This window comes from Mixophyes fleayi, chromosome 3 (genome assembly GCF_038048845.1).
Source record: "Mixophyes fleayi isolate aMixFle1 chromosome 3, aMixFle1.hap1, whole genome shotgun sequence".
Lineage (NCBI taxonomy): Eukaryota > Metazoa > Chordata > Amphibia > Anura > Limnodynastidae > Mixophyes > Mixophyes fleayi.
The window spans coordinates 711,612-725,785 of NC_134404.1; the positions used below are offsets into that span (position 1 = coordinate 711,612).

The 14,174-nt window shown below is 44.7% G+C and overlaps 1 protein-coding gene across 1 annotated transcript in view; it reads left to right on the top strand.

Annotated features, from left to right (window-relative positions):
• The window catches only part of LOC142143286 (uncharacterized), a 49,300-nt gene that overhangs the window by 15,573 nt on the left and 19,553 nt on the right, over positions 1-14,174 (top strand). Inside the window, exons 3-4 of the mRNA XM_075201000.1 lie at positions 1,367-1,480; positions 12,510-12,644. Coding sequence (XP_075057101.1) covers positions 1,367-1,480; positions 12,510-12,644 — 249 coding nt within the window. The remainder of the gene's footprint in view (positions 1-1,366; positions 1,481-12,509; positions 12,645-14,174) is intronic.

Consider the following 14,174-nt stretch of genomic DNA (forward strand, 5'->3'; position numbering starts at 1 on the left):
ATAAAGACTGAGCGAGTAGGGGAGGAGCGCTCCCACATGACAGTATGTATGACACATGTATAAAGACTGAGCGAGTAGGGGAGGAGCGTTCCCACATGACAGTATGTATGACACATGTATAAAGACTGAGCGAGTAGGGGAGGAGCGTTCCCACATGACAGTATGTATGACACATGTATAAAGACTGAGCGAGTAGGGGAGGAGCGCCCCCACATGACAGTATGTATGACACATGTATAAAGACTGAGCGAGTAGGGGAGGAGCGCTCCCACATGACAGTATGTATGACACATGTATAAAGACTGAGCGAGTAGGGGAGGAGCGCTCCCACATGACAGTATGTATGACACATGTATAAAGACTGAGCGAGTAGGGGAGGAGCGTTCCCACATGACAGTATGTATGACACATGTATAAAGACTGAGCGAGTAGGGGAGGAGCGTTCCCACATGACAGTATGTATGACACATGTATAAAGACTGAGCGAGTAGGGGAGGAGCGTTCCCACATGACAGTATGTATGACACATGTATAAAGACTGAGCGAGTAGGGGAGGAGCGTTCCCACATGACAGTATGTATGACACATGTATAAAGACTGAGCGAGTAGGGGAGGAGCGTTCCCACATGACAATATGTATGACACATGTATAAAGACTGAGCGAGTAGGGGAGGAGCGTTCCCACATGTGACAGTATGTATGACACATGTATAAAGACTGAGCGAGTAGGGGAGGAGCGTTCCCACATGACAGTATGTATGACACATGTATAAAGACTGAGCGAGTAGGGGAGGAGCGCCCCCACATGTGACCGTATGTATGACACATGTATAAAGACTGAGCGAGTAGGGGAGGAGCGCCCCCACATGTGACAGTATGTATGACACATGTATAAAGACTGAGCGAGTAGGGGAGGAGCGTTCCCACATGTGACAGTATGTATGACACATGTATAAAGACTGAGCGAGTAGGGGAGGAGCGCTCCCACATGTGACCGTATGTATGACACATGTATAAAGACTGAGCGAGTAGGGGAGGAGGTTTTACATTGCAGAAGTAGTTGCACAATGGCATGAAGTTGTTCATGCCGTTGTGCAATTTTTATTAAATACATAGCTTTAGCGTACTCATTTCATTCTGTGCTTTGTAGCAATACATTTATATAATCCTGAAGGCATTTCCATGTTCTGCTGAGCTATGTGCCTGTCCCAGAAGTGGGGTTACCTTCAATGTTCTTCCCTGACTCTCCAGACACAGTTTTGGTTCTGGTTTCTCAGCCCAGCGTTTCACTTTGTGGGTACTTTACATGATCGTTTGATTAGCAGATTAGTGATGTGACACAGGAAATGTGCTTTTGTGTTACCAGGTCATTATACAGATATTCCTGAGAGTTCAGTGAAACCGGAATCCGTGGACAAGCCGGATATTTGTGGTTCTCAGAGGAAGCGGCAGTGTGAGGTCATCGAGGACACAAACACAGGTGTGACCCCATCTCCTTAATTCTCAAAGTGTGAGAAATGCTCGTTATTGTCCAAATATTTAAGGGGAGATGTTTGAATGGCCAGTACAGTAAGAGATCTCCACTCTTTGTCCGCACCTTTATGCGACGGGGGGAAAATTACCAAACTTTCCATTCTCAAAATCGCGTCGTTATGTCTCCACGGACTGTTCCGAGAGACACATTGTGCCCCCATAATATTATGTGTAGATTATACAATTGTAACTAACTAGCGATCCCTGCTTTATGGCAGCATAATGTAATAGTATCTCTTCCCGCTACATGACATCACACTGATGATGTCACAGGACTTGTGCGTGGAGTTATGTAACGTTGTATAGGCCGGGGAACTCTTACCTAGTAGGTCAGAAAATCTTTATTACACATTACCACTGAGGTAAAAGTTAACTCCCAAAATATAATTTTAGTATGTTCTAGGAGACCGTGACGTATACTATTATAACTACAGTTATTGCAGAAATCTATCACACACATGGAAGATTACATACACTGCTGTTCAAGAAGATGAGGCGTTTATATGCTTTATGCAGTTATTATATACAGGGTATCAGCGCATGTTATGTATTATATTTATATACAATACTTGCTGAAGTACCCGGTGTTGTTATTAAGTTATCAATGAGTTGGATGTAACTGTCAATCTTTGAAAAATAATGAACAGCTTCACAGCTCTTCCAACACACCTCTGAGGGGGCTGCCCAGTGTCTGTTATATTAAATGTCATCCAAATACATTCAGTGGAAGGCTCAAAGTTCTGTCCAGTGTACACCAAGGAGAGGTCCGATTGGGCCCCTAACCCCTCTAAAACCTGACCAGGGTCGAACTGCACCATCTTGCGTTGGTTTCATCCCAATCCCAGGGGTGTCCGAATGCATAACTGCACTGTCAAACAAACAAAAAAAATGAAATAAAATTTATTTTATATATAAGATATCAGTGCATGTTATATAATATCTTTATAGAGTAATTATATACAGGATATCAGCGCATATTATATAATATCTATGGCTGGATCACGTTATTTTAATTAGGAGTGCAGTGCATCTCTGTAAATCATTGCAAATGTATTTATATTTTTATATTGGTATGTGTGGAAATGTATTAACTTCTGAGACAGTATGTCATGTTTGGGTTTTGAAAATGTCTGGAGACAGGTAATCTTATGTTAATTGGATCTTTTCATCGCGGAGTGACCAATACATGTGTTGAGTCTGAAAGACAGGGGGAGGTAATTATACTGCTGGTAGACTCCCTATAAAAGTGATCACAGATGAATGTGAATTTTGCAAGTTAAATTGCCTTTGAAGCAGGATTATAGAAATGTTATATCCTGATGTTAAACATTCAATATAAAACCTCAGACGTAGTGGTGCCGCTAGCAGCAATGTAAGGTGTTAAACCCCTCCAGGCTGAGTTATGGGCAGGCTGCATGAAGCACCGGGATTGGTTAGAGGGACAGGAGGCTGGATTACCTCCTGACAGGGTATCTGTGCAAATCTGCTCTGATCTTGTTTTCTCTAGACTATGCTGTTTCTAATTGCCTTAACACACCCTTCCCCCTCTCAGATCATCACCTTATCATCTACTCAGTCACCCCACTGCTCTAACCTCTCTACTGTCTAACTCTACTAAGCCTCCTTATACCTGCAGAAATCTTCATTCTATTAATCTTCAACAATTTTTCCACCTCTCTCCAACACCTTTGCTCCGCTTCCTTTATCAGTTGGAGACCACAAGGCTCAGTCCTAGGTCCTCTGCTGTTCTCTATCTACACCACTTCTCTTGGAAAACTAATAAGTTCCTTTGGCTTTCAGTATCATCTCTATGCGGATGATACCCAAATCTATCTATCCTCTCCTGATATCTCGACATCTGTGTTGTCCCGTGTAACTGACTGTCTTTCTGCCATTTCATCTTGGATGTCCTCTCGCCAACTGAAACTTAATCTTTCTAAAACAGAGTTAATAATATTCCCACCAACAAGAGTATACCTGACATTTCTATCTCTGTTGATAACATGACCATAAATCCCACCCCGCAAGCTCGTTGCCTAGGTGTGATCCTTGACTCACACCTATCCTTTGTTCCCCACATTGACTCTATATCTAAATCATGTTACATACATCTAAAGAACATTTCCAGAATCCGCACATATCTGACACAAGACACTGCAAGAACCTTAATTCATGCACTTATCATCTCCCGCATTGACTATTGCAATTCCCTCCTTGCTGGTCTTCCCAAAACAGACTCAAACCCCTACAATCTATTTTGCATGCTGCGGCAAGATTGATTTTCATTGCAAATCGTTATTCCTCTGTTGAATAACTCTGTATGTCTCTAAACTGGCTGCCTGTTTTCTACCGAATCCAATCTAAAATACTTTTACTAACCTACAAGGCCATCAGCAAAGCTGCACCAACATACATCTCCTCTCTTGTCTCAAAATATCTCCCAACTCGGCAACTTCGTTCTGCAAAAGATCTGCGTCTCTCATCCACCCTCATTACATCCTCCCATTCCCGGTTACAGGACTTTTTTCGGGCTGCACCCACTCTATGGAACTCTCTCCCTCGCACAATAAGACTCTCCTCTGGTCTACAAACTTTCAAGCGTTCTCTGAAAACCCACCTCTTCAGACAAGCTTATAATATTCCTCAACCACCCTCTTAACCTCACTACATTACCCTGTTACCACCCGTTACACAATTTCACACAAGACAACTACCCCCTGACCAACATTGTTGTGTGACAGGATCATTTAGCTTATGAGTCACTTTTAACTTTGCAGTCTTTGCAGTAATGCAAAATGTAGACTTAACCTCAGGTATCAAATTCTCATTGTCCCATAGATTGTAAGCTTGCGAGCAGCCTTCTCACCTCTTTGTCTGTTTTACCCAGTTTGTTTATTAGTTTACTGTGTTTGTCCCCAATTGTAAAGCGCTACGGAATATGTTAGTGCTATATAAATAAATAAATGATGATGATCTTTATAAAAAGCGCACGGATTGACCATGTAACGTAATGTTATGCCATCTGTACCTTCTGGATAGCACTAGTATTTCACACTAGTGTAACTGTCCTTATTAGGACTTCCTGAGCTAATAAAATCACTGCTTCAAGATCTTGCTTTGACGCCTACTTACCTGCTGTAATCCCTGTGACCTACAGATTAGACCAATCTAATCCGTTATCCAGCTGTTCTGAGGTTTGGACCCAGCATCCAGTACCAACGCTCTGCCCGCTACCTGCAGCTCTGGCCAGTGTGATAGGCCAGGGGAAAACCATCCACATCAACCCTCCACTGGAACAAGCTCCCTCCCTCCATCAGAACTTCCCCTAATCTGTCCAGTTTCAAACAGGCTTTAAAAACCCACCTTTTTCTTAAAGTCTTCCAGTCTCCCACTTAACTTCCTACCTTATCTTCTGCCTCTCCCCCTTCTTTCCCCTTCCCTGCCTCCGTCTCCCTACTCTCCCTCTCTCCCCTGCGTTTCTCTGTCTGTCCACCCCTTCCCTTAGATTGTACGCTCCTCTGTGCAGGGCCATCTGTCCTCCTGTTTCCACCACTTCTAACTCTGCTCTCCAGCTACTTAGCCTTCCTCCTCGAGGGCCCTCCACCCCCCGTCCCCTCTCGCTCCCTCCTCCCCTCTCTGGGGGGCTCCCTGTCTTCCGTGCCCTCCTTCTTGGGCCCCGCCGTTTGCGGGTCCTCCTTCCTCCCGCCCTCTCTAGCTGTGCATTGAGCTTACTGAGTTACTGTGCTTATGTTTACTGTACTGTGCTGTCTCACCTTGTATTGTTATTCGTTTGTCCCTGTACGGCGCTACGGACACCTTGTGGCGCCCTATAAATAAAAATTAATAATAATAACCCTGATCTGAAGGAAGAGGTCAGGTGTACCAGCCCAGATGTACCAGCAGGGGGTACACTAGCAGCGAGAGTTACCCAGAAGGACGCGGTTCTAAGCGCCGCTAAGTAGCCTAGTGGTGGCAGCAGCAAAAGTCCCTCCTGCTGTGGTTTGAGGCCGCTTTTGGGATACAGAAAGGGGAAGGTGGCAAGATGAGCCCAACCGGTCCCCAGCAACACAGCAGACAGGGTGACATAGGCGGTCCATCCTGTAACTGATTTCTTTATAGAGTTATTATATACAGGATATCAGCGCATGTGATGTACAGTGTCTCCCTCTTCGCTAGTCAACCAACTCTTCACATAGTACCGGTATCATGCCAGGGAGGTGAGAACATGCTCCTTACACATGACCAGTCCTGACGGGATCCAAGAGGAATATATATTCTGCACATGCAAGATTGCGTGATGTTGGAAATACTTAGTGAAAGCAGTCTGTTCCCCCAAGTATTACAGTAGCTGGTTTTCCATCCCACTTATGAACCGGTGTATCAGGTAATCGGGGTTACCTTTATAAAATGCAATAGAAAAATGAGCTTGGTATAAAATCAGTGTCTGGATCAGTGTGGGATCCCCCAGCCTTAGCCAAACTTCAGATACATTTCACTCCACCTTCTTGTATACCATAGATATAGTTGTAGCTCCATACTAAACTAGCTTTAGGCAGTAGTACCACAATTATTGTGAATCACTTTGTGGCTGGATCACTTATAAATAACTAATTGTATAAATATAATATTATTAGCGCAGCGTGCTAATTTATATCATTGCAAATGTGCTGATTTTTCCTACTGTGTATTAGAAAAATACAGATTTTTTTTATATTGTGTGTATTTTGGTATAGGAAATGTATTTATTCTGAGACCAGTTGAGGAAATTTGTTTTGTTGTCTTTTAACCTTTCTAGGTTAATTAGATCTTTGTCATCTGTGAGTGACCAACACTTGAATACACAACAGGGAGTCGTTACCTGTTATCCTGGCTGGTTAAAGTTAAACAAAATCTCTGAACAATGTAGACTCAGGATACAAGATATTTAGGATATAACAGATTTATGGGAATTTTGTTAAAAGTATAAAATTGTGTTAAGTCCAAGTGTAGAAGAATTTACATCCTGAGATCTGATGGAATATTTCAGATGTGGCGGAGCCATCTAGGATCAGGAGTCGGTGTTGCCCCCTGCTGACGTGTGTCAGTATCTGTATAAAATGGAGAGCTGAGTGCCCATGTAATGTATTATACCATCATTAGTCCCTTACAGTAGTGTATATACACTGTCCTTTATTAGAGCTAATAAACATTTGCTTCAAGATCCTGCTTGACAACTTCTTCCTTGCTTTAATTCCTGTGACCACAGATTAGACCCAAATCTAATCCATTATCTGGCTGTTCTGAGGTTTGGACCCAGCATCCAGTGTACCACTGCTTTGCCCGCTACCTGCAGCTCTGGCCAGTGTGATAGGCCAGGGGGAACCATCCACAGCAACCCTGATCTGAAGGAAGAGGTGAGGGGTACCAGCCCAGGTGCCCAGCTAGGGGGTACACTAGTAGTGAGTTACCCAGAGAGATGCAGTTTTGGATTCCACTAAGGAGTCCAGTGGTGGCAACCGCTTAAACGCCTCCCACTGTGGTTAGGGGGCGCATTTGGGAGTCAAAAAGGGGATGGTGGCAACAGAAGCCCAGACGCTCCCCAGCAACACAACAGACGGTGGCATAGGCGTCCATCCTGTCACAACTTCCCATTCTGCTTTATTGATTTTACCTGCTTCTGTTGTGAGCACATTGATTTTTGTTGAGAAGAAGAGGAATTTATCCAAAGCTGCCTTGCGAAGGGGAGACAAGTTTATTTATTTCTTCTTTGGGCCTGATGGGTGAGAAGACTGGAAGGAAGACTTGTATCGCTTTGTGGGTGGCAGATGGAGATGATGCCTTTTGTCTTCAGTGCCGCTTGTATAATTTTGAGCGGAACTTCTTGGATGTTGGTGTCTCGGCCAAGCTCAGTCCTGTTGAAATTTATGCTGTTTCAGTGTTGGCCCTTGTGTGAGCCCACAGGGAGGTATGTAGGCCTGCCTTATGGAAGTTACTAGATATCATCTTTAAAAGTGCTTGTTTCTGAATGTCTATCTGGATTTCCTTGCAGTGTCGTGCAAGTTATACACAGACTATGTCCGAATACTCAAGCTAGCGGCATGGATCTTAAATGGAAGCTGCTATAACCACGAAGTGGCAATATCCATCCCTGTACAGAGCTGAAAGGCAATAACTACAAGACATAGGGGTATATTTACTAAGGTGCGGGTTAGAAAAAGTGGAGATGTTGCCTATAGCAACCAATCAGATTCTAGCTGTCATTTTGTAGAGTGCACTAAATAAATGACAGCTGGAATCTGATTGGTTGCTATAGGCAACATTTCCACTTTTTCAAACCCGCAGTTTAGTAAATCTAACCAATAGTGTGATGCTAGAAGCTTGGTCTCAGTAAACCCTGAAATTCCCTAGCCCTAGATGTAACGCCAGCACTCTTGATGGTCCTAATTGCAGCTCTAAGTACCTTTTGACACCTCCAGTTGTAAGATGACCTTGTTGTCTGTCTTATTTTTGACATAGTAAAGCTATAAAAAGAATTTTGCTTCCCCTTGGAACCTCAACTTGGAAAAAACAGACGCTATTTCTAGCACAACTAGAATATGAAGAGAAGACATAAGATAGAATTAATATACATACATTTATATGTCATTTTTTTTATAGCACCCTGTCCGTGTTGCTGGGGACCGGCTGGGCTTGCATTGCCGCCATCCCCATTCTGTAGCCCAAATTATAACCACAGTAGGGAGGGGCTTTGCTGCCACCATCAGGCTCCTTCATCGGCGACTATAACGGCTTCCATCTGGGTAACTAGCTGCTAGTGTACCTCCTTGCTGGGCACCTGGGCTGGTACCTAGTCATATCGGGTGTGAATAGGATAAGCTATAGTAAGGACATGGATGTTGAGAGCATGAAAGATTGACAGTCTGCCAGTCGGGGTAAGGCATTACAAACAAGGAGTAACATGGGAGGCGTTTTGGAGGAGGGAGTGTGATGAGGTCCCATAGATTGTAAGCTTGCCAGCAGCCTTCTCACCTATTTGTCTGTTTTACCCAGTTTGTTTATTAGTTTAATATGTTTGTCCCCAATTGTAAAGCGCTACGGAATATGTTGGCGCTATATAAATAAATGATGATGAGGCGATCTCGTGAAGGGGTCAGTAAGACAGGATGAACCTCCTTTGCCACCCTGTCCGTGTCCCTTTCTTTACCCCAAACTGCGCCCCTTTAAACGCAGTAGGTGGGGTCTGCTGCTACCACTAGGCTCCTTCACAGGCGCCTAGGACTGCTTCTCTTTGGGTAACTCTCGCTGCTAGTGTACCTTCTTGCTGGGCACCTGGACTGGTACCCTTGACCTCTTCCTTTAGATCCGGGTTGCTGTGGATGGTTCCCACTGGCCTACCACACTGGCCAGAGCTGCAGGGTAGCTGGCAGAGCATTGTTATTAGATGCTGGATCCCAACCTCAGAACAACCGGATAACGGATTAGATTGGTCTAATCTGTAGGTCACAGGAATTACAGCAGGTAATTAGGCGTCACAGCAGGAACTTGATACAATGATGTTTTATTAGCTTGAGCAGTCCTAATAAGGACAGTTACACGCTAGTTTGAGGTACTAACATCTTCCAGAAGTTACAGATGGAATAATACAAAATGTGGTCAAACAGTGCTCTTTTCATGCAGTTTCTGACTCATGTTTGCAGGTGGTAAAACAGTACCTTTTCTGACCAGGCACCAAAAAGTCTAAGGGGGGTATTCAATTGTTAGCGAGATCCGCTAAAATCCCACGCTCGAAAAATATTACCGTTAATACGGTAATTTACTCGCTGGAGAGCGGCATTTTAACGGTTCTGGCTAACAATTGAATACCCCCCTAAGATTTTACATTCAAAGATTAGCGTCAGGATGTAATATGGTCTCTAAACTTGGATTGTAAGTGCCATTTATATTGAACAAAATTTACACCAATCTGTGATTTTCTAAATTACTTGCATCCTGTCTTAGAGAGGTAGGAAACCTAACAGCAATTCTAAATGCCCCCTCCTGTGCTTTCAGGCTAATGGATGTGTTGGCCATGCACACATCAAAACGCCTAATTAGCATAAGATCCTTTCTTCAGACAGGGTGGAAACAAATTTCCTCCATCATATGCCTATTGCATCTGAAATCAATACATTTCGGAGAGAAGGAGGAGATTCAAATCAGAACGTACTTTTAGAAGTTTCTTCAAAGTAGCTTCATCTGGGGAGAGTTTATGTTGTCGCTCCAGAGTCTGAAGTTGGATAGCTAATGAGGTGCGCTTATGAATTGTTAATTTCCTACGGCGTGAAGCCATGCTAATCAAATGACCCCGTATCACCGCCTTATGGGCTTCCCAGAGGGTCGCGGGGGGCATGTCTGTTAGGCCATTTAGGAGAAAATATTCATCTAAAAGATTCCGCAAATCAAGGGTGAGTTGTGGGTCATGCAGTATGGTGTCGTTGAGGCGCCACGTAGCAGGGCGGGGGCGGGAAACTATATCAGCGAGATCAGCAGATATGGGGGAGTGGTCAGACCAGACCATTGGATGGATGCGAGCTGCCTGAAGTTTTAGGGATAGATCGCGGCTGAAGAGGATCATGTCTATTCGCGAATAAGATCCATGAACCGAAGAATAGAACGTATAGTCTTGGGACGAGGGTTCTCTAATTCTCCAGGAGTCAAAGAGAAGATGATGAGAGAGGAGGGATGCCAAGGCTTTAGATTTACGAGACTCAGAGCTGCCGGCAGGGGGCAGTCGTGTTAGAAGATCTATCAACAGTGTCATCTACCACAGCATTAAAGTCCCCGGCCATAATCACTTCTCTCTGGCGGATCTGAGAGAGCAGGGAGTCTAAGGAAGCAAAAAATGGGCGTTGGTTTTGGTTCGGGGCATACAAATTAACTAAAGTACACAGGGTATTGTTAAGTTTTCCCACTAGGATTAAAAAACGGCCAACCAGGTCAGAGTGGGATGTCAGCATCTCAAACGTTACATGAGAAGCAAGAAGAGTTGCTACGTCCCGTTTTTTCTGTCTAGGATCGCAAGCATGGAAAGTAAAGGGATATAGTCTGGACTTCAATTCTGGGTGGGAGTGACGAGTAAAGTGTGTTTCTTGAATAAAGACTACATCGGCCTTGTGTTGTTTAAGTGTGAGGTAGAGTGTCGTGCATTTTTGTGGGCTGTTCAAACCTTTGACGTTCAGGGAGAAAATCCTAAAAGTCATCACTCAGGAGAAGAATGGACCGCCTCAGGTCCTCCAGCGAGAGTCAGACGAGCTAGGAGAGAACAAACCAGATACATGGCATTAGCATTGCAGTAATAAGTACAAATAAAATCAAAAAGTGCCTGAGGGTAGGAAAAAAGGAAAGGAAGGGACAAGGAAAAAAGGGTGGTAGGGAAGTGGACTGGACCAGTGTGTGGGAGCACATCTGGGCCACAATGCCGGCCAGGAAAAATAGGGGAATGTGCCAATGGCACGTAAAGGCCAGGCAAGGGTAGTAACCCCATTACGGGGACGCGGTTAGGGATACGGGTAAAGGTCCTGTGATCCCAACTGGAAGAGGTGGACGACCACACTACCCCCACGCCAGGGTCAGGTCAGCTAGAAGGAGAGGTATGTGGAAGGGGAATGTCGTGAGAGGTAAGAAGTAACTTATTTTGGCCTCGCAATCCAATAAGGCAGCAAAGAATAGGGCAGAAGGCCAAATTCTAGAACAGTTAAAGAAAAATAAAAAACAAAAACCCAGAAAAACAAAAAAAATAACACAGCAAAAACACAATCAGTGAGAAACAAAGTAAAACCAACAATCTATTTTTAGGGGTACATCACTCCTTCTTATCTACATGAGAAGGGCCGAAAACCAGCGGTCCGTCGTGTAGAGAGAAGGGACAGTAAACAAGATGACTTCTATTAAGCAAAACACAATAAGGACGTATCAGGGCGGTGGAACAGAGGCCGGAGGTTTGGCGGTTCTTGTCACAGTCGTCCACTCAGTAGTTGGAAGCTTTCTTGATGAGGAGGGTGAGACCAAGGAGTCAGGATCTCAGCCCTGTGTCGAAGGGTTAGTGAGGGAGGACGGGGCAGGAAGTCCCAAAGTCTCAAGAAGACGGACAGCGTCCGCCATTGTCCGAGCCGAGTGGAGCTTGTTATGGTGCCAGACGAGAATACGAAACGGAAATCCCCAGCGGTATCAGATGTTGTTATCTCTGAGAATCGCTGTCACCGTTTTTAACTCACGCCTCTTGAGGAGGGTGATCGGGGCAATGTCCTGGTAGATTTGCAGGGAAGCATTATCGAAGGAGATTGCGTCAGATTTCCGAGATTCCCGCAGGATCGCCTCCTTTGTAGTGTAATAATGACATCTAAGGATGACATCCCGAGGCTGAGAAGGTCCTGAGTCCTAGGGCGTAGAGCTCTATGCGCTCTATCCAGGAGAAGTTGGTCTTCTGATGTAGCAGGAGTTATATGCGCAAAGAGTCTTTTCAGGTATTGGCCAAGGAGGGATTGGTCAATTTCCTCAGGGATGCCTCTGATGCGCAAGTTATTGCGCCAAGCCCTGTTTTCCTGATCTTCTTGTTCCTCCCGCATGCAAGCCATATCCTGTTTGAGGCGGTGAACATCTGCCGCTGTGTCTCAGGGGGAGGTGACGACTTCGTCCATTTTGGTTTCTAGGTGATCCGTCCTATCCCCGATGGGATGAAATCAATACATTTCTAATACCACAAATCGGCACCGTTGCAATGATATACAAAGGCGCCTGCGCCACTAATTGAAATTAATTCTACAATAAGTCATTTCTACGTGATCCAGCCACAATAATGTTATCTATATTCGTCAGCTATAAAATAGCCATAACTGAAGTAATTTCATGTGGAAACATGAGGGACAAGTAGAGATTTATTCCAGGTTGTGTAATGTCCCTAGTTCTCTGTCACCTAGTGATGTCTGTGCTAATACTGCATCAATGTCTGTTCATTGCAGGCTATGATCTGTTCCAGCTTGGACAGTCTGAATCCAGCTCTGGTATTAGGATGAAGATTGAACCCGATGAGCGGCCTTGCCGATGGGATCCTAAGCTGAATGGGGAGAGGGATGTCCAACAAGACACCGACACGGGTAAAGACAACCAAGTTCTTGGTTATAAATGTGCACTACTTAGGCGACATGTATCTTGTAGAGTAAAGCCATTGTCCGTGTGGCTCCAGAGTCATACAGCCAGGAGTAGGTGGAAGTTTCCACCAATATTATAAGGACACCTCCATCGCACGCACAGGGTCATCATCATCATTTATTTATATAGCACCACTAATTCCGCAGCGCTGTACAGAGATCTCACATGCGTCTACACTGCCCTGCATGCCTTGCATCTACCTTCATCCAGAGCTTGGTAAATCACCTGATCAGTCTGTCACATTGATTCTCACACTGCATTTCATTCATACTACACTTCTGTGTAGTAACCATTGTAATAAAAGATGTATTTATGGGGTGTAACTATCCATATTTCCGTACTGCGTATGTCATGGGGTGTGCTGGCGTAAGATGAGCACAGTAATGGTGTGTACATAAGTGTATCCTGTCTGATGTGGGTGTAAAGATATGTGATGACCTGTCCAGCTCGTAGTACTCCATTTATATTATGGAAAGTTGCAGCTGTCTGTTTGGATTTGTTATTTCTATTTTGACTTCTGCAGGAGTGAAAATTCCCATTGGACTATAAAGTGGCAATCAACAGATGTTAGCAAACGTATTTTGTATGTCGGACATTCAAATACTAATGTGGCTCCACATAGGTACACAAATCTGCAATGTTTGGGACAGAATTTCCATGCGCACGTTCAAGCACACATGCATAAAACTCTAGTCCCAAAATGAAAAGAGGTCTCTCTCTCTCTACTCCTCCACAAATACACGTACAACACGTATCAAAAGGGCAACAGTTTATATCTAAATCCAAAGTGACAAAGTTCTCGGTTGGCATAGCCATTTAGGGCCTGACTCAATGTGAGGTATACGCCAGAAAGTGAACACACAACTCCAGACCTGCCACTTTTTGGTACTTACGCTTCCTTACACCTGAAGAAGCATGAGTGAGGGGGTTGAGGTTTTCTAATGTAGGCAATGTACAGTAGGGGCCTGTTTGAGCAGCTGTGTACAGATCCCCCAGCACACTGTTATAACCAGCAAATGAGATGCTATTTCTCCTTCATCTATCTGGGGGACACTGCTACCATGGAGTTGTATGAGGGAACATGGAGTAGGTACTCACATAGTTAACTTCTGCCGACAGGCCATATCCCCTCTGCAACCCCGTGCACACCTCAGTGTGTTTTGAGTGCCAGAGGAGTAGGACCTATGTTGTACTCTTCTGGCCAAGATGGGCTTTTTTTTAGCTGACAGTTTAATTTATTTTATTTGTTTTCAATAGCGGTGCTGGAGCAGCACCGTACTCACAGTTTTCAGCTGGGTAGTAGCAGTCCCAGTGAGAAGGGCAGAGGCTCCCACTGACTGCCGGAATCCAGCGTGTACTGATGCTGAAGGCCGGCGGTCATATTATTCGGAGGTCCGGCGCTGCTCTGTAGGGCATAGAGCACCGGCACTCAGCATGTTTGCAGGCGCCAGCCGATTCCCTAGAGCTCAGGACAC